Source organism: Myotis lucifugus, unplaced genomic scaffold, assembly GCF_000147115.1.
Source record: "Myotis lucifugus unplaced genomic scaffold, Myoluc2.0 scaffold_276, whole genome shotgun sequence".
Classification (NCBI taxonomy): domain Eukaryota; kingdom Metazoa; phylum Chordata; class Mammalia; order Chiroptera; family Vespertilionidae; genus Myotis; species Myotis lucifugus.
Window position 1 is genome coordinate 322,049 of NW_005871324.1, and position 17,328 is coordinate 339,376.

The following is a 17,328-nucleotide window of genomic DNA, read 5'->3' on the forward strand; positions in this document are numbered from 1 at the left end:
GACTGCGAAGCACTGAGAGGGCCGGGAGGGGGTGGGCAGCACGGTGACCATCAGGGGTGCCTCACAGGCTGCCCTCTCCCCACCAGGCATGGGCTGCAATGAGTGCACGCACCCCACCTGCCAGCACTCCCTGAGCATGCTGGGCATCGGCCAGTGCGTGGAGTGCGAGAGTGGGGTGCTGGTGCTGGACCCCACCTCGGGCCCCAAGTGGAAGGTGGCCTGCAACAAGTGCAACGTGGTGGCACACTGCTTCGAGAACGCCCACCGCGTGCGGGTGTCCCCCGAGACCTGCAGCTCCTGTGAGGCTGCCCTGCTCGACGTGGACTTCAACAAGGCCAAGTCCCCGCTCCTGGGCGACGAGACGCAGCACACGGGCTGTGTCTTCTGCGACCCCGTCTTCCAGGAGCTCGTGGAGCTGCGGCACGCGGCCTCCTGCCACCCCATGCACCGGGGCGGGCCAGGGAGGAGGCAGGGCCGAGGGCGGGCCCGGGGCCGCCGGCCCGCCGGGAAGCCCGGAGCCAGGCGACCAAAGGACAAGATGTCAGCCCTGGCCGCCTACTTTGTATGATGGCCCCGTTGTTCCTCACCCAGCTCCAGGCGGTTGTCCTTTGGGCCACAGAAATCATTAAAATGGATTTTGTCTTCTCCAGAGCAAGCAGCTGGGGACCTTTTGCTGGTGTCAGGGTTGCTGTGTCCTACCCACCCACCTCCTCATCCCCCCTCCCATCCCTGTCCCCTTGCCTCACCCACTCTGCAAACACCTAAGTGCCTGCTCTTCCCACGCCCCTCGGTGCCTCAGGGAGGATACCTCGTGTGGAAATGGCAGCTCTGTGCACGGCAGGAGGTGTCCCTGATGCCTGTGGGGAGAGGCAGGCAGGTGTAGGAGGGAGCCCAGGAGATGAGGCTGGGAGAGGTGCTCTCCGGACCAGCCCTCTGTGAGGGGGGACCCCCCCATGCCAGGCTCAGCGGCTCTGAGCAGACCTGTGTGAGGCCTCAGGCACCTGACAGTCTCTGGCCTTTTCTGATTCCAGTTCTCAAACAAGCCCTGATGGTCTCAGAGGCAGCCAGTAACTTACTGGGCGGAAGGGGGGCAGGGGTGCCATGTGAGCCATTCACATGCCAGGCATAGAAAATAGCCCATAAGCCATAGTGGCTGGATGCAAGCAGTAGGCTGCTTGCCTGCTTGCTGTCCCTGTACCCCCACTCCAGCCCCTAGGCAGCCACAGTCCTCAGAGCTCTGAGTACTCCCCTGGCCATGTGGCGGCAGGAGCTCCAGGCTGTTCAGTGGGACATTTGTACAAGGAGCAGATCAATATTTCACAAGGGGCCCTGTATTTGGTAGGTTCGCAGTTCACACTAGAGCATACGAGGCCCTGAGAAAAGCCTCCGTAAATGAACCTGTGGCTTCACCTGGCATTCCACGGAGGAGCAGGCTCCCTCTTTCTGGAGGCTCCAATGAGCCAATATGGTGTTCCGTGGAACACAGTTTGGGAAACTACTCTAGAAGCTTTTGAAAGGCTGCCTCCGCAAGCTGGCTCCCTGGGAAGCTGTGCTGAGGTGGCCTGATTCTGGAGCACTGACAAGGCCACATCTGTGAGTGGGTGGGTCCCTGGCACAGGGCTGTGACTGCTTGGCCACCACGCAGGCCCGTCACAGTGAGCAGTCGGGGCCTTCGCCTTATGTTCTGGGACCCCTCCAGTGAGAGCCGGGGAGAGGCCTCAAACCCAGAACACCCTTCCTTACCAGGATTCTGCACTGAGGTTTCAGCCTCAAGCAGGACTCATCATAAGGCTTCGTTTCGTTTCTTTTTTTTTTTAATTGATTTTTTACAGAGAGGAGGGGAGAGGGATAGAGAGTTAGAAACATTGATGAGAGAGAAACATCGATCAGCTGCCTTCTGCACACTCCCTACTCGGTATGTGCTCGCAACCAAGGTACATGCCCTTGACCGGAATCGAACCTGGGACCCTTGAGTCCACAGGCCGACGCTCTATCCATTGAGCCAAACCGGTTAGGGCTAGGGTTCATTTCTTTTTCTCTGCACTTGTCCTTTGTTGATGAACCTTTGAGACCCTTGGCTTTCAAAGCTGGACTGTGCCTTCAGGAACCATTCACCTCACCCACCCAACAGCATTCAAACCCCCCTGTTACTTGCAGTGAAACTGCAGAAGCAAGAAGAACAAGGAAGAGACGAGGTCTGCTTTAGGCCAGAACTGCCCACTGTGCTCCTTGGGACTGTACCTCCTGCCTGGAAGGCTGGCAGTTCAGTTAAGGAGCTCCTGCAGAGTCCAGACGAGATGTGGCAGCTTGGATCAAGGTGGTGGTTGTGAAGGTATGAAGAGTGATTTATTTTGTTTTTATTGTGGAAAATTTCAAACATAAAAAAAGTGGAATAATAAAATGAACTTCCAGGTCCTGGCCTGTTAACTCAGTTGGGTAGAGCATCGTCAAGGTAAGCCAAGGTTGCAGGTTCAATCCCCTGTCTGGGCACATACAAGAATCAGCCGATGAATGCATAAATAAGTGGAACAACAAATTGATGTTTCTCTCTCTAAAATCAATAAAAATAAATAACCTCCATATACCATCACCAATTAACAAGTTTCAACAATTAACCTGTAGCCCTAGCTGGTTTGGCTCAGTGGATAGAGCACTGGCCCACGGATTAAAGGGTCCTGGGTTTGAGGGCACGTACCTCAGTTTCAGGCTCAATCCCGACCCTGGTCAGAGCACATGTGGGAGGCAATTGATGTTTCTATCTCTCAAAGTCAATGGGAAAAATCTTTGCGTAAGGATTTTAAAAAAAGAGATGGAGAGACTTTTTAAAAAGTGTTTTACTAATTTTTTCAAAATACTAAAAAAATTTTTTGATATATTTTTATTGATTTCAGAGAGGAAGGGAGAAGGAGAGAGAGAAACATCAATTATGTGAATCATTGATTGGCTGCCTCCTGCATGCCCACAATGCATGCTCTGTGGGCATTGAGCCCACAACCTGGGCATGTGTCCTGATCAGGAATTGAACTGTGACTTCCTGGTTCATAGGTCGACACTCACCACTAAGCCATACTGGCCGGACGGGACTCACTTATATTGGTTAGTTTCTAAAAAGTTGCTGGAGACTCTTGCTCCCACTGTAACAAAGAGAATATACGGGTTAGGCAACAAAACCATGTGCACAAACCTTCAATATACAAGTATACAAAGTTTATATAATACCTATTTAGCAACTTACAGATCAGTTGTAGAATACTTCCAACATTGCAGAAGGCACGTTTCCATTCAATACCTATTCCTTGAAGTCACTTTTAAAAAAAATCTTCACCCAAAGATATTTTTCCATTGATTTTTAGATAGAGTGGAAGGGAGGGAGGAGGGGAAGAGAGAGAGAGAGAAACATCGATGTGAGAAACATTGATTGGTTGCCTCCTGCACGTGCCCTGACCCAGGTGAGGAATCAAGCCTGGAACCAAGGTACGTGCCCTTGACTGAGAATTGAACCCGTGACCCTTTGGTCTGTGGGCCAACCTCTGAGCCAAACTGGCTGAAGCAGTAATTATCATTTTTACTTTTATCAACACATTATTTTGCCTGTTATTAATGGATTAATAGGGCATACAGTCTTTGTGGCTGATTTCTTTCACTTATTTCCATGAAATCCTCTATGATGTGTTTGCCTATAGTTATTTTTTATTGCTATGTAGTATTTCATTTTGTGTAAAGACCATAATTTATTCTCCAATTGATATATGGGCAATTGGGTTATTTCAAATTTTTCTTTATTAATAAATTTTCTATCAACATTTTGGACAGGCCTTTTGCTAGAAAACCATATATTTTTAAAGCTGTCACAGAGCTGACAGATTCTCAGTTGAATTTATGTTTTGTATTTTGGCAGGAACAGCACAGAAGTGATACTATGTTCTTTTCATCATATCAGGAGGCACATAATGTAAATCTGTCAACTATTTACTGAGTTCAGGATCATTAATTGACTTACCTGGTAGATCTCTAAGACCCCACTTCTACAGTATTTAATCTGACTTTAACCTTGCCCAGACAAACAGCTTTCCTTCTGGCATAATTGTAAAAAAAAATTATGGGCAGTTGTTTTACTTGTGCTTGAAGTGGTCAATGACTGTTGGAGTAAACAATAGACTAACAAAAACTTAACGGGAGCTGGGCCCTGGCCGGTGTGGCTCAGTGGTTGGAGAGTCAGCCCAAGCACTGAAAGGTCACAGGTTTGTTTCCTGGTCAAGGGCATGTCCTGGGTTTCAGGTTTGTGTGTGGGAGGCAACCAGTCAATGTTCCTCTCTCTCTCTCTCTCTCTCTCTCTCTCTCTCTCTCTCTCTCCCTTCTTCCCTTATGTTCTCTAAAAAATCAATGGAAAAAGTATCCTCAGTGAGGATTAATAAAAAGAGAGAGCGAGCTGGGAGCTCTGGCCAGTGTGGCTCAGAGCGTTGTCCTGTGCACCAAAGGTCACCAATATGATTCCTGGTCATGGCACATGCCCAGATTTCAGGTTCGGTCCCCAGTCTAGTTGTGTACAGGAGGCAAACGATCAATGTTTCTCACATTGATGCTTCTCTCTTTCTCTCCCTTCCTCTCTCTAAAGAAAATCAATATAAACATATTTCTAAAAATAAGATGTGCACAGGGGCTTTGCAAAGCTCTATCTTAGTCCTGGGAATCTAAAAGAACACGCAGAATTGCAGGGCCGTGGGCATATTCAGGGCTATGCACGTGCTCAGGAAAGGTCTGAGAAGGCCCGAAGTTCTCACTGCTGGCTGAGCTGATGTTCTCCAACAGTAGGAAGTGAAGGCTACGCCAGAGTTTCCCACTGCCTGGCTGAGCGCTGAAGACTTGATGCAACATGCTCACAGAACCCCTCGGCAAACACTGGTGACTTCTTGATTCCAGGTTGTTAATGAAATCTCTATCAGTAGTTGGTCACCAAGTAACTGAGAAGGGACTATGTGGTCACACACAATACAATAGAAAATTAGTTTAGAAAAGCCACTAACAATGAAATAACTACAAAAAATAGCAGAAACAACAAATCGTGGGGTGGGGAGAGAATCTGACTCTCAGAGTTGCCATATCTAATCTAATAAAAGAGAAACATGCAAATTGACTATACCTTTGCTACACCCCAAGCCATGCCCACCAGCCAATCAGAGTGACTATATGCAAATTAACCCAACCAAGATGGCGGCCGGCAGCCATGGAGCTGGAGCAAGTAGGAGCCTTGGTTGCCCCGGCGATGGAGGAAGCCAAGCTTCCTGCCTGCCCTGGATGGCTGTGGCCTCTGCTAAAGGCAACAAAGTTTCAATTATAGAAGATAAATAAATCCCAGATACCTGCTTCCAGCCAGCTTCCACTGGGAGCTTGGGTGCCTGGGGGCCATGGCCAGCCTGCAAACAGCCATCAGCCCCTCACTGAGGCTGGCCAGGCATCCCAGTGGGGACCCCCACCCTGAAGGGGCTGTGGCCAGCCTGCAAACAGTCATCAGCCCCTCACCCAGGCTGGCCACACCCTCATGGGGTTAGGGTCCCCCCTGGGGGGCTTGGCAGCCTGCAAACAGCCATCAGCCACCCAGGCTGGCCAGGCACCCCAGCGGGGACCCCCACCCTGAAGGGGGTGTGACCAGTCTGAAAACAGCCCTCACCCAGGCTGGCCAGGCACCCCAGCGGGACCCCCACCCTGATCCGGGACACCCTTATGGCAAACCAGCCAGCCCCCACCCATGCACCAGGCATATAATAAAAGGGTAATATGCAAATTGACCCCAACAACAGAACGACTGGGAATGACTGGTCACTATGACACACACTGACCACCAGGGGACAGATGCTCAATGCAGGAGCTTCCCCCTGTGGTCAGTGTGCTTCCATAGGGGGATCTCTGCTCAGCCACAAGCCAGGCTGATGGCTGCCAGCACAGCAGTGATGTCGGGAGCCTCTCCCACCTCCTCAGCAACGCTAAGGATGTCAGACTGCAGCTTAAGCCTGCTCCCCACTGGCAAGTGGACATTTCCCAAGGGCTCTTGGGCTGCCAGAGGGATGTCTGACTGCCAGTTTAGGCCCGATCCACCGGGGAGTGAGCCTAAGCCAGCATGTGGACATCCCCCGAGGATCCCAGACTGCGAGAGGGCACAGGCCAGGCTGAGGAAACCCCCACCCACTGAGTACGCAAATTTTTGTGCACCAGGCCTCTAGTTATATTATAAATGTCCAGTTTACAACAAAAACAAAAGAGACCTGTGAGGAGTAAAGAAAGTATAGCTCTGTGCAAAAGGGAGCTGACACAGCGGGACAGACAGCTTTCCTCAGGGGGGTCTGCCTGCTAGGTTGGTCCTTGGCTGAAGTCTGGGAACTTGACATCGGAAGGGGTGCTACTATTCTGTGACCAGAGTGGCTGACCCACTGTGCCCAGACTTTTTGTAAACACTTGGTCTGGGGGGTGCCTCTTTTCTCCTGGAATTCGGGAATTTAGGTATGTGCTAGGCAGAGGGTGCCTGAAGGACCAGTGCCAGACAAAAACCTCTGGCCACAGTCTCTGATGAGCTTCCCTGGCAGACAACATCTCACACATTTCACAAGTTGTTGCTAGAGGAACTGAGTGTACCTGTGTGACTCCATGGGAACAGAATTCTAGAAAGCTGCTGCTGGTTCTCTCTGGACCTCCCTTCATGCATCTTTCCCTTTGCTTACTTTGCTCAGTGTGCTTTTACTGTAATAAATCATGGCAATAAATATGACTATTTACTGAGTTCAGTGATTCCTCCTAGAGAATCACAGAACCTGGGGGCCTTTAGCCCCCAACACAGGCTGGTACACAAGAAAAAAATAACCAATACACACTGTTCCTGAGTTAAGTCCAGACACTGGACTTATTAGCAGCTAATTTAAATATGTTAAAGAAATTACTTTTTTAAAATATATTTTTATTGATTTCAGAGAGGGAGGGAGAGGGAGAGAGAGAGAGAGAGAAACATCAATGATGAGAATCATTGATCAGCTGCCTCCTGCACACCCCACACTGGGGATTGAGCCCGCAACCCAGTCATGTGCCCTGACTGGGAACAAACCTGACCTCCTGGTTCATAGCTTGACGCTCAGCCACTGAGCCACGCCGCCAGGCAAGGAAATCATATTTAAAGAACTAAATGATAGTATGAGAATTATGTTTCGCCAAGTAGAAAATAACAAAATAAATATAAAAGAGAACCAAATAGAATTTCTGAAGGTGAAAAATACAGTAACAACTGAGAAATTCGACACAGGGGCTTTTCTTCATTCCCCAAGGCTGCTGTAACAAAGCACCACAAACATAGAGCTTAAAATAACAGCACTTCATTGTTTCACACTTCTGAAGGCTGGGAGTCTGAAGTCAGGCTGCAGGCGGGGCATGCTCCCTATGAAAGATCTAGCGCATTAGACTTCCTGGCTTCTTTCTAGCTTTTAGTGTTTTCTGGAAACCCTTGGTTTTCCTTGGCTTGCAGCTGCCATCACTCCAGTCTATGCCTCCATCGTCACATGGCCTTCTCCCTCTGTGTCTCTGTGTCCAAACTTTGTGCTCTTATAAGGACAACTGTCGTTGGAGGAGGGCCCACCCTAATCTGATTATCTTAATTTGAGTGTACCTGCAAAGACCTCATTTTCAAATAAGATAATGTGGAGTTAGAGCTCTAATGTATATTTGGGGGGACACAATTTAACCTGCAACAGGGCAGAAGAGTAGACTTGAGCAGGAGAAAACAGCAAATTTGAAGCTAAGTCAATGCAGTCTGATGAACAGTAAGTTTACATAAAAGGGTTGGGGAGAAAAATAGAGCCTCATAGATCTGAGTAATACTATCTAACATACCAACGTATGCATAAAGAGTTTCAGAAAGATATACGAGAGGGAAAGAGACAGTAGGATATGTGAAATAATAGCCAAAATCTCACCAAATTTGGTGAAAAGAACCTTAATTGAAATATTCAAGAAGTTAAATGAACACCAAGTAGAATAAACTGACATCATAATAAAATGGCTCAAGGCCAAAGACAGAGAGAATCATGAAAGCAACAAGAGAGAAGTGAATAATCATGTACCCAATAAGATTAATGGCTGCTTTTCATCAGAAACCATGGATGCCAGAAGGCAGTGGGATGACATATTAAAAGTGCTATATCTATCAAAAATGTCCTTCAATAATGGAAACATTAACACATTCCCAGATAAACAAAATCTGAGAAAATCCGTTGCTCTTACCAGCCTTAGAAGAAATACTAAGTGGAGTCCATGTTGAAATAAGACACCGGATAACTTGAATCTGAGGGCTCCCAGACTGCAAGAGGGTGCAGGCCGGGCTGAGGGACCCCCTCGAGTGCACGAATTTCATGCACTGAGCCTCTAGTAAAAGTATAAATGCTTAAGTACATAAAGTGTATAATAGAAATGTATAAACATATACTATTTTCTCCTAACTTAAAAGAACACTACATGAAATATAAATCTTTTTTTCTTTATTGATTAAGGTACTACATATGTGTCCTTATTCCCCTCATTCCCCCCCACTCCCCCACTCATGCCCTCACCCCCCTGGTGTCTGTGCCAATTGTTTAGGCTTATATGCATGCATACAAGTCCTTTGGTTGATCTCTCCATGACATATAAATCTTTTCTGCTGAGCACACAATGTATAAAAATGTACTTTGTAAGACAATAATGACAAAAGGGAGGGGATACGGAACAGATCTACCTGAAAATAACGTTTCCATATGGAATTGAAATTAATCTGGTATTAATCCAAATTAGAATGTTATAAATTGTTAATTGTAGTCTCCAGGGAAAGTAGTAAGAATATAATCCAGAATATATACTAAAAAACAACATGGGAATTAAGTTGGTTCACTAGAAAATAGCTAAGAATGAAAAACAGTAATGGAGAAATCTATAAAAATAAAAGCATAATATGCTAATTATACCGGACATCCTTCCGGACGTCCTTCCCTTCTTCTGGGTGAAGCTGGGACTTCGAGGGAAGCCTGAGTCCCGAGTGCCCGCTGGTGGCCGGAGGGAAGTCCAGGTCCCGGGTGCTGGAGGGTAGCCGGTGCCGGCAGCCGGGGGAAAGGCCTACTCTTGCCCGAATTTCATGCATTGGGCCTCTAGTATTAGAATAAAAGCTATAACACATATAGAAAACAAATGACAACATGACAGGCTTCTTTCTTAAAATATATTTTTATTGATGTCAGAGAGAGGAAGGGAGAGAGAGAAACATCAATGATAAGAGAGAATCTGATAAGCTGCCTCCTGCACGGCCCCCCACTGGGGATCGAGCCCACAACCCAGGCATGTGCCCTGACCTCCTAGTTCATAGGTCGACACTCAACTACTGAGCCACATCGGCTGGGCAAAAATGTTAGTGCTACCCAATTACTGATTAAATGTACGTGGATTATACCCTGCAATTAAGGGGCAGATATTGGCAGAATGGATTTTAAAAAAAACCAACTATGATCTATATGCTATCTATTAGAGTCACAATTTAATTTTTTAAATTGATTTTAGAGAGAGAGGAAGGGTTAGAGAGAGACATCAGTTTGTTGTTCCACCTATTCACACACCCATTGATGGCCTCTCTTATGTGCCCTGACTGGAGATCAAACCCACAACCTTGGCGTTATCAGGATGATGCTCTAACCAACTCAGCTACCTGCCAGGGCAAGAGCACCCTTTAGATTCAAGACACGAAGAGGCCAAAAGTAACAGGGTGGGAAAATATATGCCACACAAGTATTAACCCAAAGAGAACTAGGCTGGTATTTTTAATATAAGGCAAACTTTGACCATGTCCCCCAGAGACCTCTAAGGACATGTTATAGTGACAAAAGGGTCCATCCTTCGAGGAGATAATTACATACACTTTCCAATTAACAAGAGACCTCCAAAATATGCAAAGCAACCGACAGAACAGAAAAGAGAAACAGACCCCTTGACAATAATAGGGATGCTTTACGACTCAATTTTCATTCGTGGAGAGAATGTTATATAATCTTGTGATGCTCACGTCAGCCCTGTGAGGTGGGCAGAGTGGGGGCTGAGACCCACATTTCATGGCTCAGGGCCCTGAAACTTAGATTCAGTGACTTGCCCAGAGTTGTAACTCCAGAACGGATCTAAAACGGCCTTGTCCTGTTTCTAAGGAGATACTAAATTGTTTTTCAAAGCCAGCAGAAGCAGCCAGTGAATCAAGAAGTGGGACCGTTAGGACATGCTACTGGAGAGGAATTCTCTCTAGAATAACCTTTCAACTCACTGAGACACAATCCACCAGGACTCCATCCTGACACCATCCCCCCAAATTCAAACATGCCATCTAAGGAAAGCCTTGGTCCCCAAGCCTCTGTGCACTAAGCTCTCATTGAAGCGATGTAACTCCATAGCATACACACAGCCTCCCCCACTTCCTTCTTTAAGTGTAGCCCCAAAACCCTCCCTCGGGGAGACAGATGTCAGCCCTGCCTCCTGTCTCCTTGCTGTTCGATTCAGCAATAAAAGCCTCTTCTTTTTTCAAGAGCCAGTGCTAGAGTATCGGCTTCCGTATGCGATGTGCGTGAAGCCCTTGCTCCGTATCGGTCACAGCACTGATGAGTGATGGGTCTGAGGCGGGGGCTATAGATGGTTCCCTGGGGACAGAGACCCCTGAACACCAGGACAGGAGATCATGTCCCGGGCACCCACACCAAGAGCTCTCCTCACTCCCTACATCCTCCTGCTCCCAAGTTGCTGAGGGAGACAGCTGGTGCCTGGAGCAAGTGTCTCGCTCAAGAGAATGGCTCAAATCCGGGCACAGCTCCTGCCTGTTTCAATCCTTGACTGGAAATACAATGCCTTTCCTCCAAATGAAGATCGTCCCCCCTCGATGGACTGCGGGGGAGGGGGGAGGGTCCAAGCATGTGTCCATGTCTCCTCACTTGTCTCCACCCCCCAGCACTTGATTCTATCAGCTGCCGTGCAGTGAGACCTCCTGGTGGTCAGGTGACCTCCCTGAATGACCAGTAATCAGTTTGACCCCCCAACTGGCTCAGAACCCGTAGGACATTCCAAACCAACTGCCCACATGACAGTTGCATAATTAGCTTCTTCAACTGACCAAACCTGGACCATGAGCAGTTAACAGGCCTGGCTGAGCGTGGGTGGTGGTTCTGAGCGTGCAGAGTCCTTTTTCTTTCTTTCTTTCCTCTTTTAAAAAAAATCTTTTTAAAAAATATGTTTTTATTGATTTCTTATAGAAAGAGGGGAAGGGAGAGGAATAGAGAGAAACATCGATGAGAGAGAAACATCATCGATGGGGCTGCATCCCGCAAGCCCCTACTGGGGACCGAGCCCATAACCCGGGCATGTGCCCTGACCGGGAATCGAACCGGTGCCCTCTTGGTTCATGGGTGGATGCTCAACCACTGAGACATGTGGGCTGGGCTGCAGCGTCCTTTTTTCATTAAAACCCAGCCTCTGCTCTACAAACTACGGTCCAAAGACTGGATTCTACTGCTGCGATGGCCATAGCACCTTCAGTGCAGGGGGTGCAGGCAAGGCATTTGTGCCCCTGCCCCCGTTTGGATCGGTGCCAATTTTCATGCTGCTGAACCAGTGCTGGGGACGCCAGTAGATTTTCGTGACGGCAGATGATTTCCTATTGAATCCTTTGTATGAATCCCTCACGTTCCTGCCCCCAGGGGCTCACTATTGAACTGAGGAGCTGGTGTCTGATGACTTGTATCAAATCACCCTGGAAACCACATGAACCTGGGAAAGCGACTGAACCCCGCTTTGTTCAGGTCCCTGTTCTGTAACATGGGGCCTCCTCCAGCAGTAAGAGGCCGATTATAAGAAAATTCAGATAGAATCTGAAAAAAAAAAAATGATTGGTGCTTCCCAGTTGCTACATAAGTGTTCAGATATTAAATGTCTGAAGAAGAAGCATGACATGCGATGGCAACTTCCTCCAGAGAGGGCACCTGGGTGGCTGCAGGACAGGGGAGGGTGGAGAGATACTTTTCAGTCTACATGTGGGTGTGATGCTCTGCAGCAGCTCATGGGAAGTATCTCATCATCTGTGGACTCCGCATGAGCCCTGCGGGGTGGGCAGAGGGGGCTGTGACCCCTATTTTACGGTTCAGGGCACTGGGATTGAGAGGGATTCATTGACTTGACCATTGTCACAACACTGATGAGTGATGGCTCTGAGACAGGAATGTCGTTGGTTCCTTGGGGACAGAGATCCCGAATACCTAAGACCGAGAGGTTGTGCCTTGAACCACGGATCAAGTAGTTCACTGCCTTTCCCTCATCCTCCTGCCCCATTGCTAGCGCCCAGAAGAGGGGGTACCAGACCCAAGAGAAGGGTACATGGCCTGACCCACCTCCTGCCTCTACATTTAAATCCCTGCCTCCAAAACTGCGCCCTTTTCCCAATCAAAGGCCATCTAAATCCAGCCTGTTCCCCTCCTCCCTCAGCATCCTCACACTTCCAAAGCCTTTAAGGTGCTCAGATGGCTACCCTGAATGACCGACCCAGTCATCTGTGTGACTCCCAACTGGCTCAGAACCCAGGGCATCCCAAACCGACTGCCCAGAGAACTGTCCTGCACAAAGAACTGGCTCCATCTCCAACCGGTCAAACGCGGACAATGAGCAGTTAACATTTAATATACCTGGGAAAGGAGTCCGCTGGGCCCGGGCTTTAGTGGCTCGGAGGGTGACGTCTCCATGTCCCCCGGGTCTCGCTGGCTACCGCACCGAGCGGCCTGCACTTGGGCCTGGCTGCGCGTGGGCAGGGGCGACACTGGCTCTGAGTGTGCAGAGTCCTTTCTCATCAAAACCTAGTCTCTGCTGTGCAAACTCCAGTCCCGAGCCTGGACTCTACTGCTGTTATTTCCACAGCACCTTCGACGGAGCGGGCAGTGGGGGGACATTGGTGCCTCTCCCTGTCGTTTAGGCCGCTGCCCGTTTCCATGCCGCTGAACTGCGGCTGGGGAGGCCAGTAGAGTCTCTTGACCGCAGATGATTCCCGTCGAATCCTCTGTATGCATCCCTTCTGCTCATCCTTTTCTTTCTGTAACCTGAGTCACCATCCTGGAAACTTCATTCGAAATGAATGAAGGGCTCTCGGCCCGTTGCTTGCAGAAGGCCATGTTGAAGAGCTAACTCATTTCCAGATGGCACCTCCTTTCTCCCTGTTCACCAGCTGCCCGGGGCAGCCAGCGGATTCTGAGCTGGGCTTAGGAGAGGGATGCTGCAGTGTGGTGTGGATTTAAAACACCAGCTCACTGATCTTGGGGGGGGGGGGGACGGGACTTTATTTGGAGGAGACAATAGAGAAAGCCAGCCCAGCACAGTGACTGAGCATAAGAGCTGGTGTCTGATGAAGCCACGTGAGCCGGGGAAAGTGACTTAACCCCCCTCTGTCCTCAGCTCTCTGTTCTGTGACATGGGGCCTACTTAGTATTATGAGACTCAATAGAAGAAAATTCAGGTGGAAAAATGACTGGAGTAAAATGACTGGCTCTTCATGGGTGCCATATGAATTTCCCAGCCGACATGCCTGGAAGAATAAGCATGACGCGTGGCAGTGGCTGCCTCCAGAGGGGGCACGCGGGTGGCCGCAGGGCAGGGCGGGTGGACGGTTACTTTGAAGTCCACACGGGGGTGTGACGCTGTGTCACAGCTCGTGGAGAGCACCTGTCATTTACTCTGAGTTCCCAGTTAACCCTGTGCGGTGGGGAGAGGAGGGCCTGTGACCCGTATCTCAAGGGTCCTGGCACTGAAATTTGGAGGTTCTAACCTAGAGTCACAACACTGATGACAGGTGGATCTAGGACAGGAATGTAGTGGGATGCCTGGGGGGCAGAGACCCCTGAATCCCCCAAGTCTTCTACATCACGTCCTGGGCTCCTCAAAAAAAGGGCCACCCTCCCTCCGTCCCCCACATCCTCCTGCCCCCAATTTACAAGGGGGAGACAGGTGGTGCCTGAGCCAAGGGAAGGGCACACGCCTCGCCCAGCTCCCACCCGTACGTTTCAGTCCCAGACCCACAAGCTAGGACGCTTTCTTGAAGCCCCTTGAAGGACCAGGCGGGTCCAGCCTGTGTCCCTCCTCCCCCAGCGTCAGCACCTGAAGGCGCGCCTCCTGGGGGTGACCGGTGTTTGCTTAGCTCCCCGGGGCTGCAAGCCCAGGCCTTTCCCGCCAACTGTCCCCACGGCAGCTCTCTAAGGAATGAGCTTGGCCTTCAGCGACCAGCCTTGAGGAGCAGTTCGTGCTAATTCATGAGAAGGAGCTGCTGGGCCGGTGCTGTGGTGGTTTAACGGGTGAAGTCGGCACCCTCCACGCTCTGCTGGCCACTGATGCGCGCAGCCGCCCGCCCGAGCAGCCTGGGCCGAGACCTGGCTGAGAGCGGGTACCTCCCCCGCTCAATCCATTGTGTACAAATGGCTCATCCCTCCCTGGACCCTGCCGTGGCCGGGGACACAGACCCGTGTTCTCATAGAGGGACCCTCCTCACCCACAGCCGGTGGCCCCAGCGCAGGACCCCCTCTGACAATCACCCAGCCTCTTACCAAATGTGTATCCCCGCCTTCCCGCTGGCACTGTCCCTTCTCACCCCGCTCCCGGGCAGCACCCCAACACCCAGCGATCCTGTGCACGTCCACCCACAGAAGCCCTGCCCCGTGAAGTCCCAAAGATCTCTGGGTTTAGACTGTGATGTTTGGTTTCTGGTTTTGACGTTCACAGCAGGGGGTGGGGGAAGCAGCGCTAGGCGTCCCCCTGCAGCTGTTCTCTGGAAGACTGTGTAGGGGACTGAAATACTCGGTCGAGATCAGAGAAAGCTACCTGGGCCTGAAGTTGACTTTGGGGGGGAGGGAGGGATTCTCCTTTGGCGTTTTTATTGTTGTTGTTCTCACTGCAGAACCAGGACCCGACCCTTTGGGTGCTCCGGCCAACGCTCCAACACACTGAGCAACACTGGCCAGGGCCGCATTTCTTGTGGGTTTTTTTTTAAATTGATGTTTACTTTACTTATTGTAAAGTACCCAAATCTTAAGTGTAAAGCTTTATGGTTTCTTATAAATACAAACACATTTGTTGTCAACACCCAGTTCAACCCGCAAGAGGCCTGCAGGACCCTGGCAGCTTCCTGTGGAGGGAAATAAGAAAACACCTAACTTCTTAGGTGACAAGCATGAAATCAGTTACTCCATGTCTCTTCCAAGCACAGTGATTGCCCCTCATTCGCGCCATGTTAGTGTGGCAGCACCCCTCAAAGCTAGAGAGCTGGGGAACCCAGCCCCCCAGGACGAGGATGCCCTTAGGGACTGGCCAGGAAGACCCCAGGTTCCAGAAGCATTTGGGCTTTGACCGTGGGAAACGGTTACAGCTGCACAAAATGTGGTGCCCGTGTTCGTCCCCTGACGGCCCCCTCTGTGAAGGGTGCGTTCTGTAACTGTGTTTTATTTTACATCAAAATGTTTGAAACACAAAACTGGGAGGAGATAAATGTTTAATGTAAAACCTCTCTCTGAACCTACATCTGTACAATGCACACAATGAAACTGAGAAGGCTAACAGGCTAATTCCAGTGTAACCCTGATGTTTGGGGAGGGTGGGGGGGGGTGGCGCTAGCAATCTGAATCTGTGCCAGGAACCTAATGCACATTCTTGATAACCTATAATGAAGTCACTGCCCCTGTCTCCATAATCTGGTCTTGCAAGACCTGTTAGCTAGATGCTCACCTTTCACAGAGGCCATAAACCGTGAACAGTACACAACCCCGGCAACAACATAACTGGCAGCAAGTTACCTGACTTGGGAGAGGAGCAGCCTGGAGGCGGCTCTTGATTCTTGGGCTCCCACCTCGTTTAAACTTCCCCGACCATGTGTGAGCTCCATGCCCTGGAGGCCCAGGCTGAGCCCCCCCACCCCTCCCAGCATTCCCGGGTAATCAAGCAGAACCGGCACCACAAGTGCAGGCGTGGAACCCCTGGGGAGGCACACAGACAGGGGAAGAAGGGCCTCCCTGGAGTGGGGACCTTCCTTAGGTCCCAGGAGAGACCTCAGGCCCTGACGTCCCCGGGGGTCCGAGCCACAGGGCCCTGGAGCCTTCTCTTGCTGCTTTCCGCTGCTGCCAGTGTTGTCTGTCTGCTGAGTGTCTATAAATGTTCTACAGGAGTGATGAACCTGAGCATGTGGCTGGGCAGCCTTCAGGTGGCTGGTCTCCTGGGCAGTAAAGTTGATGCAGAGAAAGGGGGGGGGGGGCTCTAAGACTCCGGGGGGGGCGGGGGAGGCTGATCCCTCTCCCGAGCCCTGCCAGGAGCAGGTCTGGTGACAGGGCCCCTCCACCCCACACGCAGTATGACCCAGTCATGAGACCTTCACAGTAAAAGTGAGCAGAGACTTGGAGCGTTTGTATTTCCCCCTACTGATCCCCGCACCACACACACACACACACACACACCCCAAATAGCCTCACCCTTTGCCCGTGCCTTTCAATTTAAAACCCGTTACACTCTGGTAATTGAAAAAAATAAGTTTTAAGGTTTGATCATTAAACGTTAATGTATTCCAATGTGGAAAGATTACAGAAGACGCTGCTGTTTAAAATGGCACGAAGTAAATTATATTTGGACTTAAAAAAAAAAAGCCAATGAAATTGTTACATTAGAGAAGACTGAATTGTGTGGAGGGTGGGCACGGGGCGTACGCCAGGCTGGCCCAGCTCATTGCAGGTCAGAGATGTGGGTGAGAAGCAGCAGCAGCAACACGCAAGGGTGATCCTTCCTGGTTTCCCCTCCCCGGGGCCCCTTTGATCCTGGGCTGCAGCGTTTAAGCTCAAAACTCACTCTCCATCTTCCGGGGTCGGTCCTCTCAGCCACCGAGTCCTGCTACTGCCCGTTCCCCACCGGCTGGGCCACCGGGCCCTGCAGACCGGCCCGGCTTTCCCGCGCGGCCACTTGTGGGCCAGTCAGTGCTGCGGACACAGATACGCGGATTTATGCCAAGAAACAAGGACAGGCTTCGTTACAACTTACGGAGAAGACAAAAGAGTTCTGGGCAGTAAATGGGGAGAGAGGCACAGTCAGCTGCAGGCAGAATGCGGGGAGGGGGCTCCCACCTGCTCCAGGACCGCAGGGGCGTCTGGCTAAGAGCTCTATCTACTGTCCTGACGCTGGGACCGCTGTGATGGGACACCAGCCTCACACCCCGGGCTCTGGGGGAAAGCACAGGGCCGGGCAGGGCTGGCAATGGGATGCTTTATCTCTGGGCGCCCGGCTTGCTCC

General features: G+C 50.4%; 1 protein-coding gene across 6 annotated transcripts in view; it reads left to right on the forward strand.

The window, feature by feature from the left end:
• Positions 1 to 671, forward strand: part of TOP3B (DNA topoisomerase III beta) — a 19,474-nt gene extending 18,803 nt beyond the window's left edge. For 5 of the 6 annotated variants that reach the window (XM_006099513.3, XM_006099512.3, XM_023763195.1 and 2 more), the window contains one exon: positions 87 to 597. In XM_006099513.3, coding sequence (XP_006099575.1) covers positions 87 to 568 — 482 coding nt within the window. In that variant the 3' untranslated portion in view covers positions 569 to 597. Of the gene's footprint in view, positions 1 to 86 lie in introns of all 6 variants that reach the window. The other variant, XM_023763197.1, reaches the window with a different exon arrangement.
• Positions 672 to 17,328: the final 16,657 nt, after the last annotated feature.